General features: G+C 41.1%; 1 protein-coding gene across 9 annotated transcripts in view; it reads right to left on the reverse strand.

Moving 5' to 3' along the window:
• PDE8B (phosphodiesterase 8B) overlaps positions 1-22,412 on the reverse strand; it is a 71,028-nt gene extending 48,616 nt beyond the window's left edge. For all 9 annotated transcript variants that reach the window (XM_041486114.1, XM_041486120.1, XM_041486112.1 and 6 more), the window contains exon 1: positions 22,101-22,412. In XM_041486114.1, coding sequence (XP_041342048.1) covers positions 22,101-22,412 — 312 coding nt within the window. The remainder of the gene's footprint in view (positions 1-22,100) is intronic.
• Between the last annotated feature and the right edge of the window lie 464 nt (positions 22,413-22,876).

Below are 22,876 nucleotides of genomic sequence, written 5' to 3' on the forward strand. Positions count from 1 at the left end.
CTGGTGTCTGGGAGAGAGCAAAATCCAAGACTATAGATACAGAGAGATATAGAAGTTAATTGTATTTTTGTCTTTGTATGTTGAGGTAGTCAAAAAAGCAACCAGTGTGAGAGCAACAGAGATCCAAACAAAAGAACTTTATACTACCATGTAAATTTATGGTGAACCAAAACTTTCAATGTTGTATATAATCTTTTGCTTTCCTTGAGATCAATTAATAAAAACTAGAAAAACTGAAGAGAAAGCAACAAGAATAATAATGACATTTCAAATATCTTAGGCTGCTTCTTCTAGGAAGAGAGCTTCCTAAGGAACTGAACAGGTACCTATGAAATCAGGAGCAGTGTGGAGCAGAATGAAGAATGACTCACCAAGAGTATTCCCAATACAAGAAATTTGATGCCTGCACTTAGAGAAGGCCACTGGAAGGGGCATTGTTAAAAGAGCAGTTGAACAAAACTTACCAAAGGTAGGCCCCTGTGCTGCTGCAGAACACATCAGTAGGAACATAACCTCAACTCACAGGCCTTTCAGTTATAAGTTAAGAGAGGCCCAGGGAGAGATCCCTCTCCATCTGCCCTCTTTTCTCTCTGTTGCCTAAAGCTCTTTACTCTTGCCTTAGACAAGATAACAGGCAGACAGGCTTGTGGTTTAATACAATAGATCAATTCTTGGGCATGGCTATTAAAATTGATAGAAAAACCCCAGGAAGTGAGTTTCAATACTGGATATTTCAGGTAATAAAATCATAGAAATATGAACAGAAACAGCTAGAACCTAATTTGCAGGAAGAGATTAGCTAAATAGTCATGACAGTCTTCCATCACCTCTTGGCCTAGGTAAATACTCATAACTTGTGATGTGTACTGCTAATCTGCAATCAAACAATCATTTTAAAATACAAAATTTACTTTGCCTTCCAAACACTGATTAAGAAAAAGCATCTGGAAGTTACCTGCATACTCCTGAGTTACCTACCTCAGTTAATTTAACATTGCTCTTCCAGCAGTAAAAACCTGAAAAATGTAGTTGTCTTGGCTTTCATTGTTTAGAATAAACTATTTAGCATTTTACTGAAAGTAAACAAAATCACTAAGATTATGCCCCTCAACAGTGTGAGAGCAGTCAGAAGCAGCACCTGAAATCCTGGTATGCAAGTGCACGTGTAGGTAATTTTGGACTCTATCACAAAGGTTAAAACGGGAAAAAAAATTGACTCAAGCTATGTGCTGTGGTGTCATGGCTTGACACTGGCTGAGTGCCAGGCACCCATGAAAACCTCTCATTTACCCTCCCTGCTACAGCTGGACAGAAGAGAGAAAATTTCATGAAGTGTTCATGAGCTGAGATAATGACCAGGAGAAAACACTCCAAGGGCAAAATAGTCTAAAATTAAAAATATCAAGTTTATTACTAACAAAATCAGAGTAGGATAATAAGAAGTAAAAACAAGCCCTTAAAGAACACCTTTTCCCCCCAACCCTTCCCACTGACAGCACAGGGAGGCAGGGCGTGGGGATTTTGGTCAGTTCATCACCCGAGGTTTTCTTCTGCTGCTCAGGGAGAGGAGTCCTTCCCCTGTGAGGCCGTGGGGTCCCTCCCACAGGACACAGTTCTCTGTGAACTTCCCCAGCATGGTTCCAATCTCATGAGCAGCAGTTCTCCCAAACTGCTGTGGCGTGGTCACTCTTCCACGGGGTGCAGTCCTCCAAGGACAGGCTGCTCCAGCCTGGAAGCAGGGCCCCCTCTCTCCATAGAGTCTCCCACTGGACCACAGCCTCCTCCAGGCATCCACCCGCTCCAGCATGGGCAGCTCCCCCATGGGCTGTGGGTGGATCTCTGCATCCCCCGTGGATCCCCATGGGCTGCAGAGGCTTCACCCTGCTCTCACTACGGCCAGCAGAGGAATCTCAACTCCAGTGCCCGGAGCACCTCCTGCCCTCCTTCTCCACTGACCTTGGAGTCTCCATGTTGTTTCCCTCACACGTTCTCACCTCCTCCTCTTCTCTGGCTGGAATTAAAACCATACCACTACTTTTGCTTTGGTTTCTTCTTAAATACGTCACCACAGAGGTATTACCAGCCTCTCTCATTGGCTCAGCCTTGGCCAGCAGCATGTCCATCCTCAGAGCCATCAGGGATTTGTTCTGCCAGACATGGTGGAAGCTTCTGGCAGCTTCTCACAGAAGCTGCCTCTGTGGCCTCCGCTACAAAGACCAGGCTGTGCAAAACCAGATACTACTACCTTTCAACACCAGCCCTAGGCTGCAGTGGTTACCAGGCTGCTTCGTCAGAGATGCAGGGTGGATGTCACCATCAGAGCATTGGCTTTTTATTACCCCGTCTTACTTCTCTTGGGTGGGCATTGCTGGAATGATTTTTTTCCCTGGTTTAAAGAGGTCTGTTCCTATCTTCTTTTCCCAGCTCCTGAAAGCTACCTATATACTATCTCAGCCTAAAACCTCTATAAAACACTATATTCCTCTTGCTGGAACAAAGAAGAAAAAAAGCAAAAAAAAACCCCAACAAAACCCAGAACAAGCATGTTCTAATGAGAGTGAGTCATTTATTGAAGTTTTCTGAATTGTCTTGCAGTTAGGAAAAAACCTCAGCATTGAACTTTGATCTACACTTTACAAAACCAAAATAAACTCCAGTAAAGAACAGGACATTGTACATAAAGGACAGATACATGTCCTTTGAAAACATAATGTTCTCTCCTCCCTGCTCCTTCACACTGTCAGACAGCATTTGTTTTGCAGCACTTATGTCTTGACTTGTTGAGTTTGGGAGCAAGCAGTGGAAAACAACTAGTTTGGCTTTTGATTAAAACTTTAGCATCCACAAGATATGTCTTAGAATTATGCCTAGGAACTCTATTGAAAATATCCCCAAACCTCCACAAAAATACAAAACCCAACAACACATCAAATTGCAAATTCACAGTACAAACACCAATAAAACAAAAATTAAATCTTCCCAAGTTTATAGGATAACAGACACCTATGGACATTTTTCCCATTACAGTCTAACATTGACTTTAAAATCCAAAACAAGCATTTCATTATATGTCAAAATTAACTATTTTGCCATTGACCCTTTGCTTAGAAATCCACAAATAGCATCATTCCCAGAGCAGACCCTACCATCTCATGTATCACAAGTGATGCTGTCTCCTGCAACAAAGCCTCCAGCTTAGCACTGTCTGTTATTGTGAAACTACAAATTATCAACATGAAAGTCTGTGCCACGTCTCACACAAAAAATTGTGCAGACAACAAAAATTAAAGCCAAATTCTCATCAAAATAAACAGCTCCAAGGCTTTTATGCTGACTGAATAATTCATGATCACATTTAATTCATTCCAAGTTTCTATTCTAGTTTTGACAAAGCCACTGCAGCTAATCCAGACAGCAGCAGTCATGTCTCAAATACTCCAAGACTGATATCCAGATATCACACTCTGTGATATGCACAGTGCCTTGCCCACTCGTGAGTCATCAAACTCAGCCACAATAGATGTTACCCAAACCCAGCATTTCCACCCTCTGTGTTTTGTCGTTCAAGTCTAAGGTGTTTACAAAGGTTGTCTCACCTATTTTACAATTCTCAAAGCCAAAAGACTTTTATAATAGGACACATGGGCTGACTGATCCTACAAGCCTTACCCAAACAGAGATGAAGAGTGAGGAAGAGTAGAAGGAGTATTTATACAAGGTAGGTATAAGTGACACACATGAAGTGGTAGAGAAAGGGGAAGCTCTGACTCAGAGGAACAGAGAAGCAGGTGTTAGATGCACCTGAAGAATTCATACCTCGCAGAAACATCAAATACGCTGATGAAACTTAGTTACCCAGTCTTACAAACTTGAATGCAGTCATGAAAATTTGACTGTCATTATTCTATTCATATAAAGGCAGGTAGGATAAGCACCTGATTTTAGGATTTAACTTTTGCATATAGCTGCAATCCAAATAAACTCAGCAAAAGCATGCAAAGAAGGCATACAATAGACCTTCACCTGGTCTGCTGAACCAGTGCAAATTATTACTTACACAATAAGCAATAATAATTTTGGTACTACTTATCACTACTTACACAGTGTGTGTGTGTGAAATTAAAAGCTTTCTGGAAAAAGTATTTTTTTGGACATTTTGTTCCAGCCTTACCAAGGAGAAGTGCCATTAAATTAAGTGCCACAGTTCAGACCCAGCATTACAAGACTCATGCAAATGTTCTACAGAGACCTCTTACTGCTACTCCAGTTTTTATGTACTGACATACCTTTGAACACAATATAGTCATTTTTGTCCACCATTAGGATTGTCCATTATGAGGATGTAATTATGCAAATTACTAACAACACATTACTGAGAAGATAAAAAATAATTGCACACACAGGGAAGCATGACCCCCTTGCAAATGTCTTGCCAATCAATTTTCTCCCATGGCTTTTGCACATGCACAGCATGAACTTCCACCCTTAAGAATCAAAAGCAGAAGTTCTGCCTGCTATGTGCAATGTTAACTGCCAAATTTTCTCTCCCCAAAGAAGAGTTGCAATTGCCTAGTTTCAATGCACCTTATACTGCAGAAGCTGAACCCAGCTCAGCAATTGTTTAATTCTATTTTATGAGCAAGATTTCTGGAGACAAAAAGGGCTTCTTGTACAGTTAAAGGCAGCACAGCCCAAATGTTCAGGACTTCACTGAGTTAAGCCCTTACTAAGCAATAGGAACTATATACCTGCCATGAACTGTGGAATCCAGCCCCAGAAAGCCATAAAATATTTTAGTTTCAATTCACAGCCAAACATTTTCACCAACACGGATTTGACAAGACATGATGTCTTCACTTCAGTGGATTAGACCCTGTATCATGGACAACTCCAATGAATAATTGCTTATGCATAAATTATTCACATTGTTACACTACAGTCCATGAGATTACAACAGAAAAAGCTATTGCTGAGTTTTCCCTTATATAGGTCTCTCATATATCTCTTTATTTTACGGCTATCTTTGGAGGCACTCTGCAGGGAAATATGTTTTATTTCCTGTCAATATTGTACCTATTACAAGTGCATGCCACAAGACAGGAAATAGTAACTTCTGTAAGTTTCTTACTGGGTCCCATTCAGTTTTCAAAGAAGTTAAGAAATATTTGATTGTCATAAACTGAGGGAAAGGAGATGCCAAGAGAGCAGGTAGAGTGGTCTGGGCCTTCAGGCCACTTGTACTACTCTGTGTCACTCTGTGACAGAGTTCTATGGAAGAACAAAAACACTGAGATATATTGAACAAAAGATGCAATACAATATAGTTTTATAAAACATACGGGATCACTCTAAAATGAGTGCAGAAAAAACCATATTTGAAATAATATAATATTTAAATATTTAAAAATATATAAACCCATATAAAATCATACATTTTCAAGAGAAAGAAATGTAAAAAACTAGTCCTGTTCAAGACTGCTGAAAAGGGTTTGCTGGAATGCCACAGGCAAAGCTATTAAAAAAACTGGAGGAAAAAAACAGCTGCAAGATAGGTAGGGTAGCAGAGAGCCTTGACTGCAGGAGTCATAGAAATGAGGTGAAATTTGAACAATACAAAGAGCTATGTTGCTATCTGTTAGAAGTCTCTTAGCTGAATACAACAGAAAAAGCAGACATGACAGCTTAGGACTCCCTTCAGTAAATCAGAGACCAGAAATAAACTTTGTCAAGGCTTTGATGAAACTGAAGGAGATACAGGAGGTGGATTCCAACATATGCAAGGGCCAGCTCTCTGACCCAGGAGTCCAGAAATTACATTTTACTTCACATAGCAAGTTTAAGATCAAATTGCTGTTAAAGATCAAATGCTTTCCCAAAAGAAAATAAGAGCTTTTGGGCTGGGAGGTCTTCTCCTCTATAACAAAATGTTTGTAATTGTTACAGTCAAAGAATATAAAAAGTTCATTTCTGGGCACATACAGAACACTCTGACTTACTCACTAGTCCCACCTGTAGAAACCCTGTGATGAAGTGGTAACTGCTGGATCCTCACACTGACTAACTAAAGAGCACCCCATACCCTTTCAGTTATGGCATTGCAAATATATCATTACTACTCCTCACAGAATTTAGACCTTAAGTCTTCAGATCCATATAAAATTATTAAAACAATGAATTTTCAGATATGCAGTTTTTGGAGAAATCCTATTTTTCCCTTTTATACCTCAATGGCATGGAGCTAACCAACTGCTCCAAATTTTGCTGCCAGACATGTGTCATAACGACCCCAGGGCTATTTTAGACTTCTGGGTGCAATGACCCTGTGAAAAAGTTAAGTCAAACGGGTGCTCTGGTTTTTCCAGTCAAGCTGGATTGTTCTGCTTGTGCCCCTAAATATTTTGCTAAGTCAGGCTTCAATGAAGATCAGGATTGCAAAGACATAACAGCTGCAGAGGGTCATATCAAGCCACCAAACTAACATCATATCTCTGAGAATGGTCAACACAGGATTATTTGTACCAGACCAGCATAAGCACGTGTGACACCTCCCACATCCATTCCCTACTGAAGGCCTTAGACATTTCCAAAACACACAGGAGTAATTTTTACTTATAAATCCTCCAAAAAAAGCTCTTTTACTTATTTTTGTACTGTTGCTGGGAACTCATGCTATGTGCACCATGGAACACTACCTCTTTTTTTATATATAGCTGAGAAGCACAGCACAGTCTGACACATTCTGTAATTTGCAGTCATTATGTTTTTCATAGAGACTGCCACGTAACAGATACAGATTATTCAGAAAACTTTCATTAAAAATAAAGCAAAGACATTTTTAAGTCTTCTAGGTGGATATAATTGTATTTTCAAAGCTGGTGTGAATCAACATACCCTGAATCCACAGTAGGTCTGAGACAACAGCTCTGATGGTACTAAAGGCAATTTTACAGTCAGCATGGTGGACTTACCATGCAGAGAGATCTGTTCTGAAATGGGAATTTGCCTTGTGTACTCTAACAAACAAGTGGCCTTGAGACACCACTGCAGTAGGTATGAATCTCAGTAGGTCAGACAACAGCTCTGATAGACTTAAAGGAAATTTTACAGTCAGCATGGTGTACTTACCATGCAGAGAGATCTGTTCTGAGATGGGGATTTGTCTTGTGTACTGTAGAGGACAAGTGGAGGGCTCAGGAAAAGAGCCCCCACAAAAGTTATCAGAAAGATGAGAAAGAAGGTGAGAAGTAATTTTACTAGTGATGAGAACTATGGGGAGTTTATAGGAACATGCACTGCTGACCCATTTCAGCATCAATTTTTAAGAAAATGTGTATTGAATACAAACAAAATGCTGAGAAAATGCCATTTCCCCACAAGAGTCTGAAGGGCTGGCTTATGCTTAATATTTCATGGTATTTAAGTTTCTTGTGTTTCAATTCCCCTTGCAGCTTCTAGCAGAGACATACATATATCTGGAGATACAGCTTGTCCCATAAAACTTTAAGTGAAATGTCTTTGTATTAACTGGATTTTTGCATTTCACTTCACTAAAACAATACCCCAAAAATATATTTTGCCATTAAAAATAAAGATTAAAAAAGTCATTTTCTAATCTTGCATTTCAATTTCAATAATGATGTATGCAGAGGTATTTTTTTAATTATTCAGTCACTTTTACCACATTCAAAATATGATTGCCTCAAAACACTTACCATGAGTAAGACAAGAAATATATATTTGGAAGTCTACAAAGGCAAGATAAAGGCAAGGCTAGGCACAGTTCCCATTTTTTTTTGGGAGTGGAATCTTCATCTGTGCATTGGAAACTACCCTTCAAGTGGAGTTTGCTCCCACTGGGTCACACTGAGACAACCTCTGCGGTGTTGCAGGAATCCTTATCCCAAAGCAGAAAGTGTCTCCTCAGTGTTCTCTGGGGAGGCAAAAACCACAGCATGAAATGCATTGGGCCATGTCAGAGCCTGGGACACTGAAATTTCAAACTTTTCCTATAGCAGATTATAAAAGAGTTTACCCTACTTCTGTATATAATAAAATGCAATAATTTTATCTTCTCAGTAATGTGTTGTTAGTTATTGATCATGTTACCACATTGGGAAAATGAAGAAGCTTTACTTATGCTTACAGCAAATAAAACTATTCCTGCATTTCTCATGCATCTCGGTTACTTTGAATTTTCTTTATTACATGAGATACTTGCCAAAAAGTGCAGTACTTACACAGGTTTAGACACAGGTTTGCACAGTCTTGAAACACATTCAAGTAACTAGATTATACTATGAACACAGTAATTTCACTGATACCCATGACAAATTATTCTATTATCATGGAAGACTAGTGAAGAGGTTGTGACTCTAAAAATAGGATAAATACACTCTAATTCAAAAAGATTTATAAACACATTTTACTACTACTTTAAGGACTGATTCTCAGAAAACTAAACAGCTGCAAGAACGCCCATCTTATTTAAGATGGCTTGGCCTGATGATTTTCTATGTTGCCCCTGACAGGTAGACTTGCAGCTGTTCCTACCTGAGATTATTACTTCTCACTGAAAGGTGTACAGCATGAAGCAGCACAGCAGTCTTCATGAGTTTATATGTACAGCAGAACATACACAACTCACTGTCACACACTTTACCCTTCTGTTGCTGCCAGCAATTACAGGAACGCATTTCATCTGTGTGCTGCCTCATATGAATGACCTGGCTCTCCATGAAAAGAAACATAATGACAACAGAACCAGCAACAGCCTACTCATCCACCTTGCTTAGTTTCTTTTGACAGATTTGGGATCAGAAGCAAACCAAATAAGAGACCATATTTATTTAAAGATTGATTGCTAAATTCTTCACCTTAGTGCTCCACTTTATCTTTTTCTTCAAAAGGGAATGAACTTCCATTTCCATATGTGCTCACTGAACACATCTGCAAGCATTAAACACAGAGTGGAGCCAAATCTGTAACTACATACAAGATGTTATGGCTGATGGTGAGACGATAAATAATCAGTCACTTTATTTTTCACCCTGAATATTGATCTAACAGTGCAACCTCTACCCAAGGTGTGAAATACATCATCACAAAAAGTTTAAAAAACCCATGTCAATTACTGAACAAAGAAGGAAGAGCGGCAAGCACTGCAATTCCATTTGCGGAGACCTTTTTAGATCTGATCTAGTTGCCCAAGGCCACCTACTTCTCCCTTATAATAGTGGCACAGCTGAGGTGCTTATGCACCTGGTCAGGTGCCCTAGTACAAGAGTGGCTAAATCTCAGCAAGAGCTGTAAGGTCTCAGTCCTATGCTTCCGACCTCAAAAAGGAGCATCACTGGGCTGTAGTTAAGTGTAGTCAGCTGCTGAAGCCTGTATCCATCCTGACAGTGTGCATTCCGCAGCTGATGTTGCAGTAATCATTAGCACTCAAGCTTTAGTAACCTAAAGTTGGTTTAAAACTACTGTGGGTATCTCTATGGTAACATGCCTTTGGACCTCCGCACTGCAGCATGAAGTAAAGTTAGCAGTACCACATAGGGAGAAATTTTTCAGCTGGATCCTCCCAGCTAATAGAAGATATTAATGTATTAGAAATAAAGCCTTTTGAAGAAGCAGTAAATCAGGTGAACATTTTTATCAAAGTATAACCACAATCTCAAACCGACTGTAGTAAGTTCTAATTTATGAATAAATGAAACATTTTCCCCGGAATTTTGTGGTTGAACTATTTCTCTTGTTGAAGCAAAATTTTCAAGTAAACAGAAAAAAATCCAATTCTTACTAACTTCTCATTAGCGAACAAGTCAGTTGCCAAGTGAATTTTTAAGAAGACAAGCAGGAAAAATTTGAAAGGAGTTTAGAGAAGATGCACAGAAGGCTCTTCCCTGTTTTACACTTAATTCTGTGATAGGCAGCATGAAGATACTTTTTTTCTGTCACACATTTATGCCGTGATTTTTCCTGTCCATGGCATGCATATTGATAGTAAAAAATAAGATATACCTATATTGTCACATACTAATCAGTTTAGACAATACTTGGAATAGACAAAGAATAGCCCTCCTTCAGAGCGAGGAAAAATGATTGAAGATACTTAGCAGCTGGTAGAAGCAGGCTGTGAACTGTGACCAAAAAGAACCAAGAAATTCACACATTTAAATGTATCCTGCTTTGATCCCATTTTCAGTAAAGACAATACCTCTGCAGCTATTCCAAAGGGCAAAAAGAGGGGCAATAAAATAAGTAAAATGTATTTTGGGAATAAAGTCAACCAAAACTGGAAGAAAGATGCCAGTAGATGGCTCACCCAACCTGCAGATAAGAATACAGTAAGTATATGTACAAACATACAAAAAAATCTCCCATTGTTCAAAGAAGGCAAACTACCCTCTTCCTATGTGATCACTTCCTCAATCCTATGCTGAAAGAACAGGTGAAAAATCCTGTGACAGGGAGAGTGGCAGATCAATGAAAGGAAGCACTGCTGACATCTCCAAGCGATGCAAATCTTGTATACTGCATAAATGCCTGGCCACTACCTCCTTCACCTACAAAAAAATGTTGAACAGTTATCAGGGAGAGTTAGGAACAGGCAAACTGGAGCAGCAGCACTGCCCAGCGCAAATACAGCTAAAATAGCTAAGGGCTGTGTAGGAGGTATAATGCCAGCTGTTTTCATCCCTGTTAGCCCCTTAGCCACAAGAGAATGTGTTACAGCCCAGTCCTTTATTCCCATCGAATTAAAAATAAAATGTGGAGAAATTTTTAGAAAATTTGAATAGCTTTTTGCCCCCTGCCTATCTAAAAAAAGCCAGATCATCATCTCACTGATGTCAGTGTTATCTTTCCAGATGCAAAATTTGCATTCTAACATATGGAATAGCGACTTCTGAATTTGCACTACTGGACTATATGTATGCATTTCCCATTTCTACACTGGGGCTGGAAGTGCAAAATTATACCAAGTTTTTATGTTGTATCATTAAATATTGTTTTGTACAGTAAACACTGTATTTTAAGCTCATTCATTAGATTTTGAAACAAAACGCTTCTCTTTCTTCAGTGATAGGAAATGATACACAAAAAAAATCAGATGATCAAGGGTCATCCTTTGATGGGCAATCATGTGCATCAGCCACGCAGGAAAACACTATTCTCTGACAAGACTTCACATGTGAGCTACAGAAATAAGCACCTTTTTCAGTTTAAAACTCTCTACAGGTCTGCAGATATTTGCAACTAAATGAAAAATAACAATAAAGCAAACATGAAAGGATGGCCTTAAAGGAGTTACTTCCAGCACAGCAGATTTTTCAAATCTAAGGTGAGGTCACAGATGTCTTATAGCTCCAAAGGGGCAAAAAAATGCTTCATCTAAAAATAGTCTCTTGTATAAATGCAGTGGAACCCATGAAAAAGATTCCCTTCTTTGAAGACAGTTCATTACTGAACTCTTTGAACTGTATGGATAGTCCCTAAGCCACTAAAACGCCAGAGGGCCAAGAGAGATCAGTATGTGCATCAGCTGTTCTTGTTGATGTGTACCGGCAAACAGACACCCATTCTGGTTGACTGTAATACTCACCACTCCCACTAGTTTTTCTATTCTCAATAATTTTATATTTCACTTTCATAAACCTGAAATAAAAAGTCTTGACATCTCTACCACCTGGATGCACAGAATCCAACTTAAAATTATGACATTTAAAATATGTTGTTTTTAAGACTTGTACAGCTCTTGTCTTGAGTGTGAGCCTTCTATCAAACACACAGTTTTTAACCCACTAATGGTGTGAGAAAAAAACCCCCAGTTCTGTTGCTCAGTCCAATCTCACCTAAAGGACTAGAGTAGTAAAAGCTCTGTCACACTGAAACAAAAAAATAAATCCAGAATGTATCAAAGAAACTGTCGCATCAAACAAAATTACACCATTTATACAAAGTTACATTTGAAAGAAAAAAAGAAAACATTAGTTTTAAATGATTCCCATGCACCAGACTCACAGAGCTAACATACTGCGTGAATTCTTTCCTAATTGGGATGGCAATATAAGAGTGCATGCTGCCATTTAACAAAGTTATCACAGAAGTTATACTAAAACCAGTTATATGAGTAGTATCACCATGTTGGAAAAATTTTGATTCTTAGTGTTAGCTTGTTTTGCTTTGGTGGTGTCATTTTGTTACTGTAATTTTGCTTTGGTGGTGTCATTTTGTTACTGTAATTTTGGTTTTGGGGAGAATACCTTAGTCTCTCTTTTGTCAAAACTTCCTTCAGAAAACAGGTACTTAGTGATCTTCATTTTGTCTAGACTAGTATTAGATACTTCTCTCTTGCTTTCAAATGTTTGACTATAAGATGTGGAAGGAATCCTCTGCTATTGTGATGGGCTTGTTAATAAAATGGAGACAAGCACAGACTAACAAGTGACTTTAGGCAGCAGCGGACACAACACTACAGTTTTGTGCACAGATCATCATCTAGGCAATTCCCGTTGCAGCAGCACTGAATAGTAAAGACACGTTTTTGTTGAGCAGCTCTAAGATTTGGACAGAAATCTCTAAATTCAGACATCACATCTCCTCAAGACTCCTAAGCATCAAAGACATCCAGTGCCACCAAGAAAAGACTTTAATTTCCCCCAAAACACCTCTCTACCCACATGCCCCTTAAGCCCCATTCCCTTTGACATGTCTCTGCGCTGACCTCCTCCAGCCCATAACAGAGGACACATCCACAGCCACCCCAGCTGGGCTAGATTGATCACTTTTTTACTACCTGAACAATGATATCTCACCTGCTTAGCCCATCTCAGACCTTCACTTCATCCATCTCTTCTCTAACCACCCACCACACCATCATAGTACTCCAGCTGACCTTTCTGATGTCTTTGAAACAAAGGTAGCCAAAGATTTCCCAGGTTTCCACCAGCACACTGTGGCTGCCATCCAGAGCTTCAAGGGGAAGGAGCGCTGTCCAGCAGCTGCAGATCAATACACCATGACCATGAGAATGAAAGAAATCTTAACTTTTTTGTCTTGCTATCCTAGTCTCCTTTGCATTGCAATTTGAGGTAAAATGCAGCAGCCTGAAACAAGGCCATGGCAAGGTGTTTGACATGGCAGTTACTGACTTCTTCCATGAGCCACAACACTGCTTGGAGCATAACACAGACCTAAACATTTAACACATGTGAATGGATTTATTCTGGAATGTAATATAACCACCCTTTCTGAAATCTTGTTGTTTTTTCACAATATAATTAAACAGCTATTTAAGAAAGATCTGTCTTTGAGACAAAGAGGAAGTAGTGATTCATCAGGCAGGACTCTTTGGAATGCATGGATTTCAGGGAAGCAATGTTAAAAGCAAAAGAAAGAGAAACCAACAATAGCCAACAGTTCGGAAGAAGAGTACTCACATGGGATAACCTTTTTAGACACTTTCAAAACAGAGACTTGAGCCTGGGTGTCCATCCAGAAAACACTTGAGTCATCACATTAACACCTATTCTGGGGTCTCAGAAGAAATTTGATTAACTTTGGAAAAGAACACACACAAAAAGCTAAACCTAATTTTGTCTCTCTTTTCCTGAAAGAGGTTTCTTGGTTTTCGGGCTAGTACAATGGTTTGATAAATTGCATTTCATAATGGACACAATAACTGCAGGAGAACAATGACCACTGACAACATTCAAGTCCACAGTGCCCTCAGACAGCCTCCCAAATCTGCAGAAGGGGAGGAGGAAAGCCTCTCTCACTGTTCTTGTAGCAAAATGGCTAACCCAAGAGAAAAGGGAAAATTGACTGCTGGAAGTAGCTCCCAGGCTAACACCAGAGACCTCATGTTCAATTCCACATTCAATTACACTGATTTTTTTTTTTTTTACAGCACTGACAGGTATAGCACCTGTAACTATGTCACTATTTGATCAGAACATGCATATAACAAGAAAGGAATCAGGCCTCACTCTTCCAAATATAAACAAATGAATTGTAATTAAATCTGAAAGGCTGCAGCTCTATATGAAAACTGACTGTGAGCAGCTTCTGCTAGGCTTACAAACAGACGTTGAATAACTTGATTTTTACTACCTATATTGCTTCAAAACTCCCTTCTGCCCATTTCATCAGTGGATGTTACTGACGCAGAGTCTGTCAACTATCCATTGTTCCTTTGGAATTCTTATTTAAATGTGGTTTAATAATATCTATACACACATTCACACCTGGCTGTATTGACTCTGAATTCTGTGTACTGGAGTCCAGGTGGCCCAGATCTTTGCAATTCCTGCTCCATTCTTCCATGCTATGAAACCGACTGCATTGGTCCAGTTTTCCCATCCTTTTGGACCAAAAGTTGCCTCCTCAGATGCAGTCTGAATTCAGGGCAAAAGGTCAATGAATTGTAAATCTACATCAAAATTAGACATGCATTTTCAAAGTAAATAACTCACATTGTTATGAGTTTAATATTGAGACAGGTTCTGAAGTAGCACCATTTAGCTGAGGGGTTTCTCAGCATTAATCTGCACTCTACCCTTTCTACATCCAAGATATGAAATCTTTGGCATTGGATAGCCAAGTCAGAGATTTACAGGGTAGAGATATACATGGATTTTTTAAAACTATTCTCCAGAGTACCTCACTATTCAAAGAGTTAGAGGTAATTCAAAGGAACAGCATGTCTCTAATGCATTTTGTTCTTTTACAGCTGACAACACGGGTGAGAAAGACGTTTATAAATAATTGGATGCTGAAGGATGGGGCTGTGGTTAACACAAATGGCTGAACTGAAAGGGAAAAATAAAGTTCACCAGCAAATGGACTAATGGTCCTCTCAAGTGAAGAAAGTTACCTGGAGTAGACACTGCCACCAAAAAGCTGTACAGAATGTCATCTTAACTGAGAATTAACAATGTATCTTTGCACAGAGCTTCTTCCTCTGGTAGAGGGAAAGGCGACTCAGGCTTCGTAAGCCAAAAGCACTGGTCTTTTGGGGGAGCTGTGGAAGCTCCTGCAGAATGAGCTCATTCTACTTTATGGTCTGTGAGATTGTACCAGAGAAGATGCCCTCAGAGAAGCAAGGGGACAGCCAGGTGTTGTGTGCTGCCCTGCAGCAAGGTGACTGCTGGTGACTTTCTGGGCTAGAAATGCACCTACTGATCTGTGCCAGAGGGAGACAGTACTACACAAGAGATCATCAGGCGGAATTGTTAGCTGTAAGCTCATGTCCCCAACCACTTCAAACATACAGGCTGCTCTACACAATGCTCTGTGCTTTGGTCTTTACACGAGTAAATGTGATTGTTGATTTCCTTAAGTTATAATCCTGGGTTGGATAAGACTCACCAAAAGAAGGTAAACGCTGCTGCATCGTAAAACACTTCACATGTTATTTTCTAGCAGGTTCATCCAGTGTTCACTAAAGGTACTTTTAGAAAAGTTACATATACAATAGAGAAAATGTTGAAACATTCACACTAAGCTACTCAGAAGATAAAACTTCCATCTTGTTTTGTGCATATCAAACAGTAAAAGGGGAAACCAGATGCTGCTAGGGTCAATTTGAAACCACTTGATATTTTGGGCACTGAAAGCCAAAGTCTTAAAATAAATTTTTACTGAAGGACTTAGAGGGGTCCTGGACCTGTTGAGTTCTAATGACGAAACTATTGAGGCTCATTGTTCTCTTACAAGCCTTCAGCAATTCTCTTTTGTTATAGGTGTGTGTGAGCATGCACATGAGCTCATTTTATATTTAGTGATATAAATGCATATCATCCAGAGCGGTTTTGGAAGTCCACAATGTTGTGTGACTCAATGTGAAGTCAATAATCAGGCTTATCTTTGCCAGGTGGTATAATATTTTCTGAAGAAAAGGTTTTATCTGTTCTGTAACAATTCTTCTATCTAGCATTGCTTAAGAGCATAACTGCAGTGCTTGCTGAAGTTCACCTGCATCATTTGAAGGAGGAATGCAAAGGTCAGATACAGAGCAGGAAAAGTCCTTTTACTGTATTCATTTAAGATGTCTGGGCTTAGTCACAGAAGAACACCTCTATACTAGTAATTTTCTTTATGGTAAGAGCTACTCAGGCCAGCACCTCTCAGAAAACAGCTAGCCTAAATTAGGAAGGTCCTGCACTGTAGCATATTTCAACACTTTTGGCCTGCTCAATTTCTTTATGCCAACTCAGACCTCAGCTATGTTCAAGAGGTGCCTTATGTCTCAGGTGTCCTACTGAGTTGTGAAATGGACCTTCATCACACTAAGTTACAGAGTTGGGAGGTTTATTTTCTAATTTTACACTACATCTGCCATGTTCCACATGCCACAGAACTTACTACTAGCCAGTTAAACTGTAGCACACCTCAAACAAAACCAGAAGTGTGAGAAGTACCCTGACTTTTCTTATACGTGGTACTGCTCGAAAGACAACTGTATTTGAAATCAAGGCAATACTCATGACTGTATTTCTACAGGACCTATCAACCTGATGCAACTCTCTCGGTGTCTGGATTTCTTGATGTTCTCCACTTTGTATTTGGCAACTGCAGTCTTTGACTTATTCCCCACATAAAAAACCAAACCAAAACAAAAAAACCAAACAAAAACAAACAAACAAAAAAACCTAGGTCCTTGACATTTCGAAGAGAAGCTTATGTCCCCACACTTCCACCTTGCAACTTATGCAATGTTGGTAAGAGATACTGTCCCACTGTATTTTTGCTTATTCCTGAGCTTTGCTTCTAATAATTATTTTCCTACAGAAAAGCCTGAAAACTGTCAAAATCTATTGCTATTGTGACTGATCAAGAGAGGCTCACAAACAAGCCTTTCTTTTCTACAAAGAAGACAGCTTAAGAAGAACCAAATCATTACACCTGCTGTTCTTGTAATTTCAAGAAGAAAAATGATAATCATGATAATCAATGGAAGTCTGCAAGTTGTTTGGAGGTTTTTTTCCATCTAGCTAATATGTTAGCAACATGAGCTTTGAAACTTCTCTGTTGCTGTAAAGTTTTGCTAATGCTGAAGTCTCAAGATACTCAAGAAAATCAGAACTTTTCACAACTTCTGCTTAAGATTTGGCCATAATTAAAAGATGCAAACATACATAAGGTAAGCTTTTTTTTTGCATTTTCAAATCCCCAAGGAACTGTTTACTTCTTGCTAAACAGCTGGTACTGCTGCACTTCAGAACCAGCAATAACTGAGCAATGGGTCAAGCAGCCGTTATACAGTCAGCATCTTCTCAGCTCATTGTAATGCTTCTGTGATGGAAGCAAAACGCCTTGTATCTTTATAGAAAGCTGATGGAACATTTGAGATATTAATACTCTTTCTTTTCATGATACTGTTTGCTTTGTTAAGGAAGGTACTAGGGGAAGGAATGTCTGGTTTTTTCAATTGAGTGCTTCTGCCCAAGTACTTTAAGAACAGAGTGTATGGCTGGGCACTAGAAACTGTGGGTCCTCTCCCAAATCAACCTGTAACAAGTCCACTTGAGATCTTTGTCGGGCAATCTGTAGATAATTGTTTACCAGGATTTCAAGATCAAAAGAAAGACACCCACCCACCAAAATTGCTGACTGGTTACTCATAAACAGTGTGAGAGGGATGGGACCAACATATCTCAATGCTCTGAACAGTTCAGAACTTTTCGTTAAGGAAAGAAGAAAAGAAAAATACAAAACTTATCTTTTGTAACACTGATCTCACACCAAATGGCCTCACACTTATAGATCAAATAAACTTTGAAAGTAAGGTTTAGATAAGCCATATATTTTAAGTGACATGGGATCATTTTTTCTTTGGTTGGCTTTTATTTTATTTTTTATTTGAACTGAATAGGGTTGAAATTATTACAGGTTGATTTATTTTAATGTTAGTTTCATACCATAGTGTGGATGAGTTTTAAAAAATTGTATAAAGGCAGGATCAAATGTAAAGAGCAATACTTAATTGTGTAAACAACTAAAGAGCAGTTTAGAACACAAAATGAAGACACACCAAGCAACACGGTTTAAGTGGTTTGAACAGTTACAGAACAGACAGCTATTTTAATACAGAATAGGGCTAACAGCCAGTATATTGGTTTTGTCCCCTAATACACTTGGATGAGGTTTTGTGGTGGTTTAACCCCAGTGGCAACTAAGCTCCAGGCAGCTGCTCATTCACTCCACCACCCCGAGCATGGGGAGAGAATCTGAAGAGTAAAAGTTAAATAACTCATGAATTTTGACACTATAATAGGTAAAGTAAAAGGTGCATACATGAGCAAAGCAAAACAAGGAATTAAGTCATCACTTCCCATAGGTAGGCAGGTGTAAAGCCATCCCCGATAGAGCAGGGCCCATCCTGTGCAGTGGCTACTTGAGAGGACAAACATCATCACTCCAAATGTCCCCCGTGCCTTCCTCCTTCCTTCCCCAGGTGTGATGCCATATGGGATGGAATATCCAATATAGCTAATACTTGCAACCAAGCACTACAGCAGCTAAAACCAAGTGGTATTGCTAGACACTCTTTCCATACCAAAATAAATAATATTATTCTTTTGACCTTTTATGGAAATAAATGTTGTTATCAGGTACTACTGCAGAAACATGTTTCCACACTTTTCCTCTTCTTATAATCTGTCAAAACTATTTTGCTTTTATGATAGTTCTGTAATAACCCAACCCTGTTGTAGTCAATACTTTAGTGATGTACAAAATCAGGACTGGCAGTAAGAATGGCAGCTCTAACTCAACTAAAAAAACTCAAAAAAAAAAAATTTAAAAATATTTTTAAAATATTAAAAAAAAAATTGCAGATCTTAATTCTTATAAGAATGGAAATATTTCTACTATATAACTGAAACAGTTGTTAAATAACTTCAAAAATCCCAGACACCTAACAAAGTCATAATTTGCAAAAAGAAGTGAAGCTATCAAAAATAATCACAATTCTGAACCACAGAATCATTTGGATTGGAAAAGATTGAATGTGGCACTTAGTGCCATGGGATAGTTAACAAGATGATGTTAAGTCACAGGTTGGGCTTGATGATCTCAAAAGTCTTTTCCAACCTAGTTAATTCTGTGATTCTCTAAAAGTGCCTTCCTCCTTCCTTCCCCAGGTGTGATGCCATATGGGATGGAATATCCAATATAGCTAATACTTGCAACCAAGCACTACAGCAGCTAAAACCAAGTGGTATTGCTAGACACTCTTTCCATACCAAAATAAATAATATTATTCTTTTGACCTTTTATGGAAATAAATGTTGTTATCAGGTACTACTGCAGAAACATGTTTCCACACTTTTCCTCTTCTTATAATCTGTCAAAACTATTTTGCTTTTATGATAGTTCTGTAATAACCCAACCCTGTTGTAGTCAATACTTTAGTGATGTACAAAATCAGGACTGGCAGTAAGAATGGCAGCTCTAACTCAACTAAAAAAACTCAAAAAAAAAAAATTTAAAAATATTTTTAAAATATTAAAAAAAAAATTGCAGATCTTAATTCTTATAAGAATGGAAATATTTCTACTATATAACTGAAACAGTTGTTAAATAACTTCAAAAATCCCAGACACCTAACAAAGTCATAATTTGCAAAAAGAAGTGAAGCTATCAAAAATAATCACAATTCTGAACCACAGAATCATTTGGATTGGAAAAGATTGAATGTGGCACTTAGTGCCATGGGATAGTTAACAAGATGATGTTAAGTCACAGGTTGGGCTTGATGATCTCAAAAGTCTTTTCCAACCTAGTTAATTCTGTGATTCTCTAAAAAGATGTCCAAGATCAAATCCAATCTTTGACCAATCGCCACTGCATCAACAAGACCATGGCACAGAGTGCCACATTCAGTAATTTCTTGAACAACTCCAGGGATGGTGACTTCATCACTTTCCTGGCCAGTCACTTCCAATGCTTGACAATCCTTTGTGCGAAGAAATTCTTCCTGATGTACCATCTGAACATTCCCTGGAGCAGTTTGAGGCTGTTTCCTCTCATCCTGTCTCTGGTTGCCTGGAAGAAGATACCAACCCTCACCTGGCGGCATGCTCCTTTCAGGCAGGTGTAGAGAGCAGGAAGGTCCCCCTGAACTTTATTTTCTTCAGGTTTCTGTCTCACACCCAGATCCCTCAGCTGTTCTTCACAGTACTTGTGCTCCAGACCCTTCCACAGCTCTGTTTCCCTTCCCTGGACTCACTCCAACACCTCAGTGTCTTGTAGTGAAGAGCCCAGAGCCGGACACAGGATTCCAGGTGTGGCCTCACCAGTGCCCAGTACCGGGGACAATCCCTGCCCTGGCCCTGCTGGCCACACCATTGCTGGTCCAGGCCAGGATGCCATTGGCCTTCTTGGCCACCTGGGCACTCCCTGGCTCGTGTTCAGCCACTGTCAGCAGCACCCCCAGGTCCTTTCCAGCCACTCTGCCCCAGCCTGTGGCACTGCCTGGGGTTGTTGTGACCCTAGGGCAGGACCCAGCCCTGGGCCTTGCTGAACTCATAACATCACAATGCCAATCACAAAGTTCAAAAACATATGAAATACATGCAGTTTAAATAACTAGAAAGTTGGGAAATATTTTTGTTTATAACAGCACATAATGTAATAACATATAGTAAACAACTATTGAGAACCAAGTCATGACTCTAAAAAACCTTTTTTTCCCAATTCTTCCAATTTTCTTTTCAATTCTCAACTTAAAACAATTGTAAAAGTGTTTTGATTTTGCTCTCCTCTACATTAAAAAAGAAATCATATTTTGTCTTAAATATTGCACTCTGACTAGTAAAAAAATAAAATAAATCTACAATTCCAAAAAACGCAAGAATTGTTTTACTCCAGTCATGCTTGAATTTTATCCCAGTTGTTGATGATGCAGGCTCTTCATCTGAATGAGTAAAAAAGTCAATGTGACAGCAGACAATTCTACAAGTTTCTCAGCATCTGAACTAATAAACTGACAGTGGGCCATGGGGGTGTTTGGGTTTTTTTTCTGTGATTTCTCCTACTTACATTTTCCTTAAGATGACTTCTGAATTTTTAAAATATTAAGGAACATTTTATAACTTTGGAATTTCTTACTGATATTCCAACAAAATACTAGGATTACTTTGTGACATAATAACCCGCTTTCTTAGTACAACAGACAAGTAACCTAAGATGCAGCTAAGATCATGACACTAGCTTGTTTTTTTTATTAATAAACTTTGGAAAGGGGCAACAAAGCAAAATTTAATTTCTAAAAGGCTTTCAGGGAAGTTACCTACTCTGATATTAAAAAAAAAAAACCAAAAAACCAAAAAAACCAACCAACCCAACAAACCAAACAAACATCATGAAAATAACCAAAAACAAAAACAAAACAACCAAACCAGCGCAATGATCTCTTTTCAAGTGCTAAACTTAACTGAAGACGTTGACAGGCAGGTTGCAGCGGTGCCTGCCTTAGCCACTGAGAGGGGGATCCAAGTCTTCCAGGCACCCTACAGACACAGCCCCCGCCCGCTCCTCCAGGAGTATCTCCACAGCCCTCCACCGGCAAGGTGCATTAGCATACGCGTGCAGATCACAGCGGTTCGGTTCTCAGCCGAACACCCACGCCGAGAAGCAACAGTTCATTTTAACCACATACGGCGGGAAGAAAAAGGGACGAAGTAAATAAAGCCAGCACCAAGTACTCTCTGCTATTAGGCACAGAGCTCGAAACAAACCCTTTCCCCGCTCGCTGGGCGTGCGTGGCCGGTCCCAGCACAGGGCGCCCCGGACCGGCACCGAGGCTGTGGGCTCGGGGCGGAGAAAGGCGGAGAGAGCCCGAGGGGCCCGGCGGCTGCCGCTCCCCCCGGCGAGCCCCAGGCGGCCCCCCCGCAGCAGTGCCAGCCCGGCCCGGCCCGGCGGCCGCAGCTGCGGTGAGTCAGTGGGCACCAGGGCACCGCTCCTGCCAGCTGCATCCCGCCCGCCGAGCATCCTCCGGCGGGGGAGGCGCTGGCTCCGCGCACCGTCCCCCCTCTGCCGCGGCCGGCGCGGACCCGCACCGGCACCGAAGGAGATCCCTCCGGAGCCGCGACGCTTACCTTGGCGCTGGAGCTGCTGGTCTGGGTCTCCGCCTCGACGCTGCAGCAGTGGGGCGTCCTGGACCGGGCGGAGGCGCCGCCGGACTCCCTGCGCTCCTTGCGGCGGGGGCCGGCGGAGGGCGGCGGCTGCCGGCTCTGGTAGGCGAGGACGGAGGGGATGGAGTCGGCCGCGTCTGTCTTAACGAAGAGGCCGTGCAGGGTGGTGGTGCCCTGCGAGATCGTGGTGGTCTGGTGGGGGGAGTTGGACTCCTCCGAGTCCCGGCAGTATATCACACCGCTATGCGAGACGTGAATGCTGGGTGCGCAGCCCATCCCTTCCCTTCCTTTCCCTTCCCAGCCACCCCGCCCCGCTGCACCGCCGCGCCGCGCCGCTCCGCTCCGCTCCGCTCCCACCTGCCCGCGCTCCCGGCCCGCCGGCAGCTCCCGGTGCCTGTGGCAGCTCCCGGTGCCTGCGGCAGCTCCCGGTGCCTGTGGCAGCTCCCGGTGCCTGCGGCCGCTCCCCGCGCCCACCCCGCTCCTCCGCGCAGCCCCTCCCTCAGGGACCTCGGCCCGCCCCCTGCCCGGCCCGGCCCGGCCCCGCTGAGGGGGTGTCCGTGCCCGGTCCCGGCCCTGGGGCTGCCGCAGGCGGGGGTCTGTACCCGGGCCGCTCTGGCATCCCCTGCCCCAGGCTCCCTCGAGGGCCTGCGCTGCCTGCGCCGCGCACCCCGCGCCGCCGGCACCGGCGCCTCCCCCCGCCGCTGGCGCTGCCCCGGCCACTCCCGCCCCTGCGGCGCCTC

Source organism: Pyrgilauda ruficollis, unplaced genomic scaffold (assembly GCF_017590135.1).
Source record: "Pyrgilauda ruficollis isolate IOZ18807 unplaced genomic scaffold, ASM1759013v1 scaffold74, whole genome shotgun sequence".
Taxonomy (NCBI): Eukaryota; Metazoa; Chordata; class Aves; order Passeriformes; family Passeridae; genus Pyrgilauda; species Pyrgilauda ruficollis.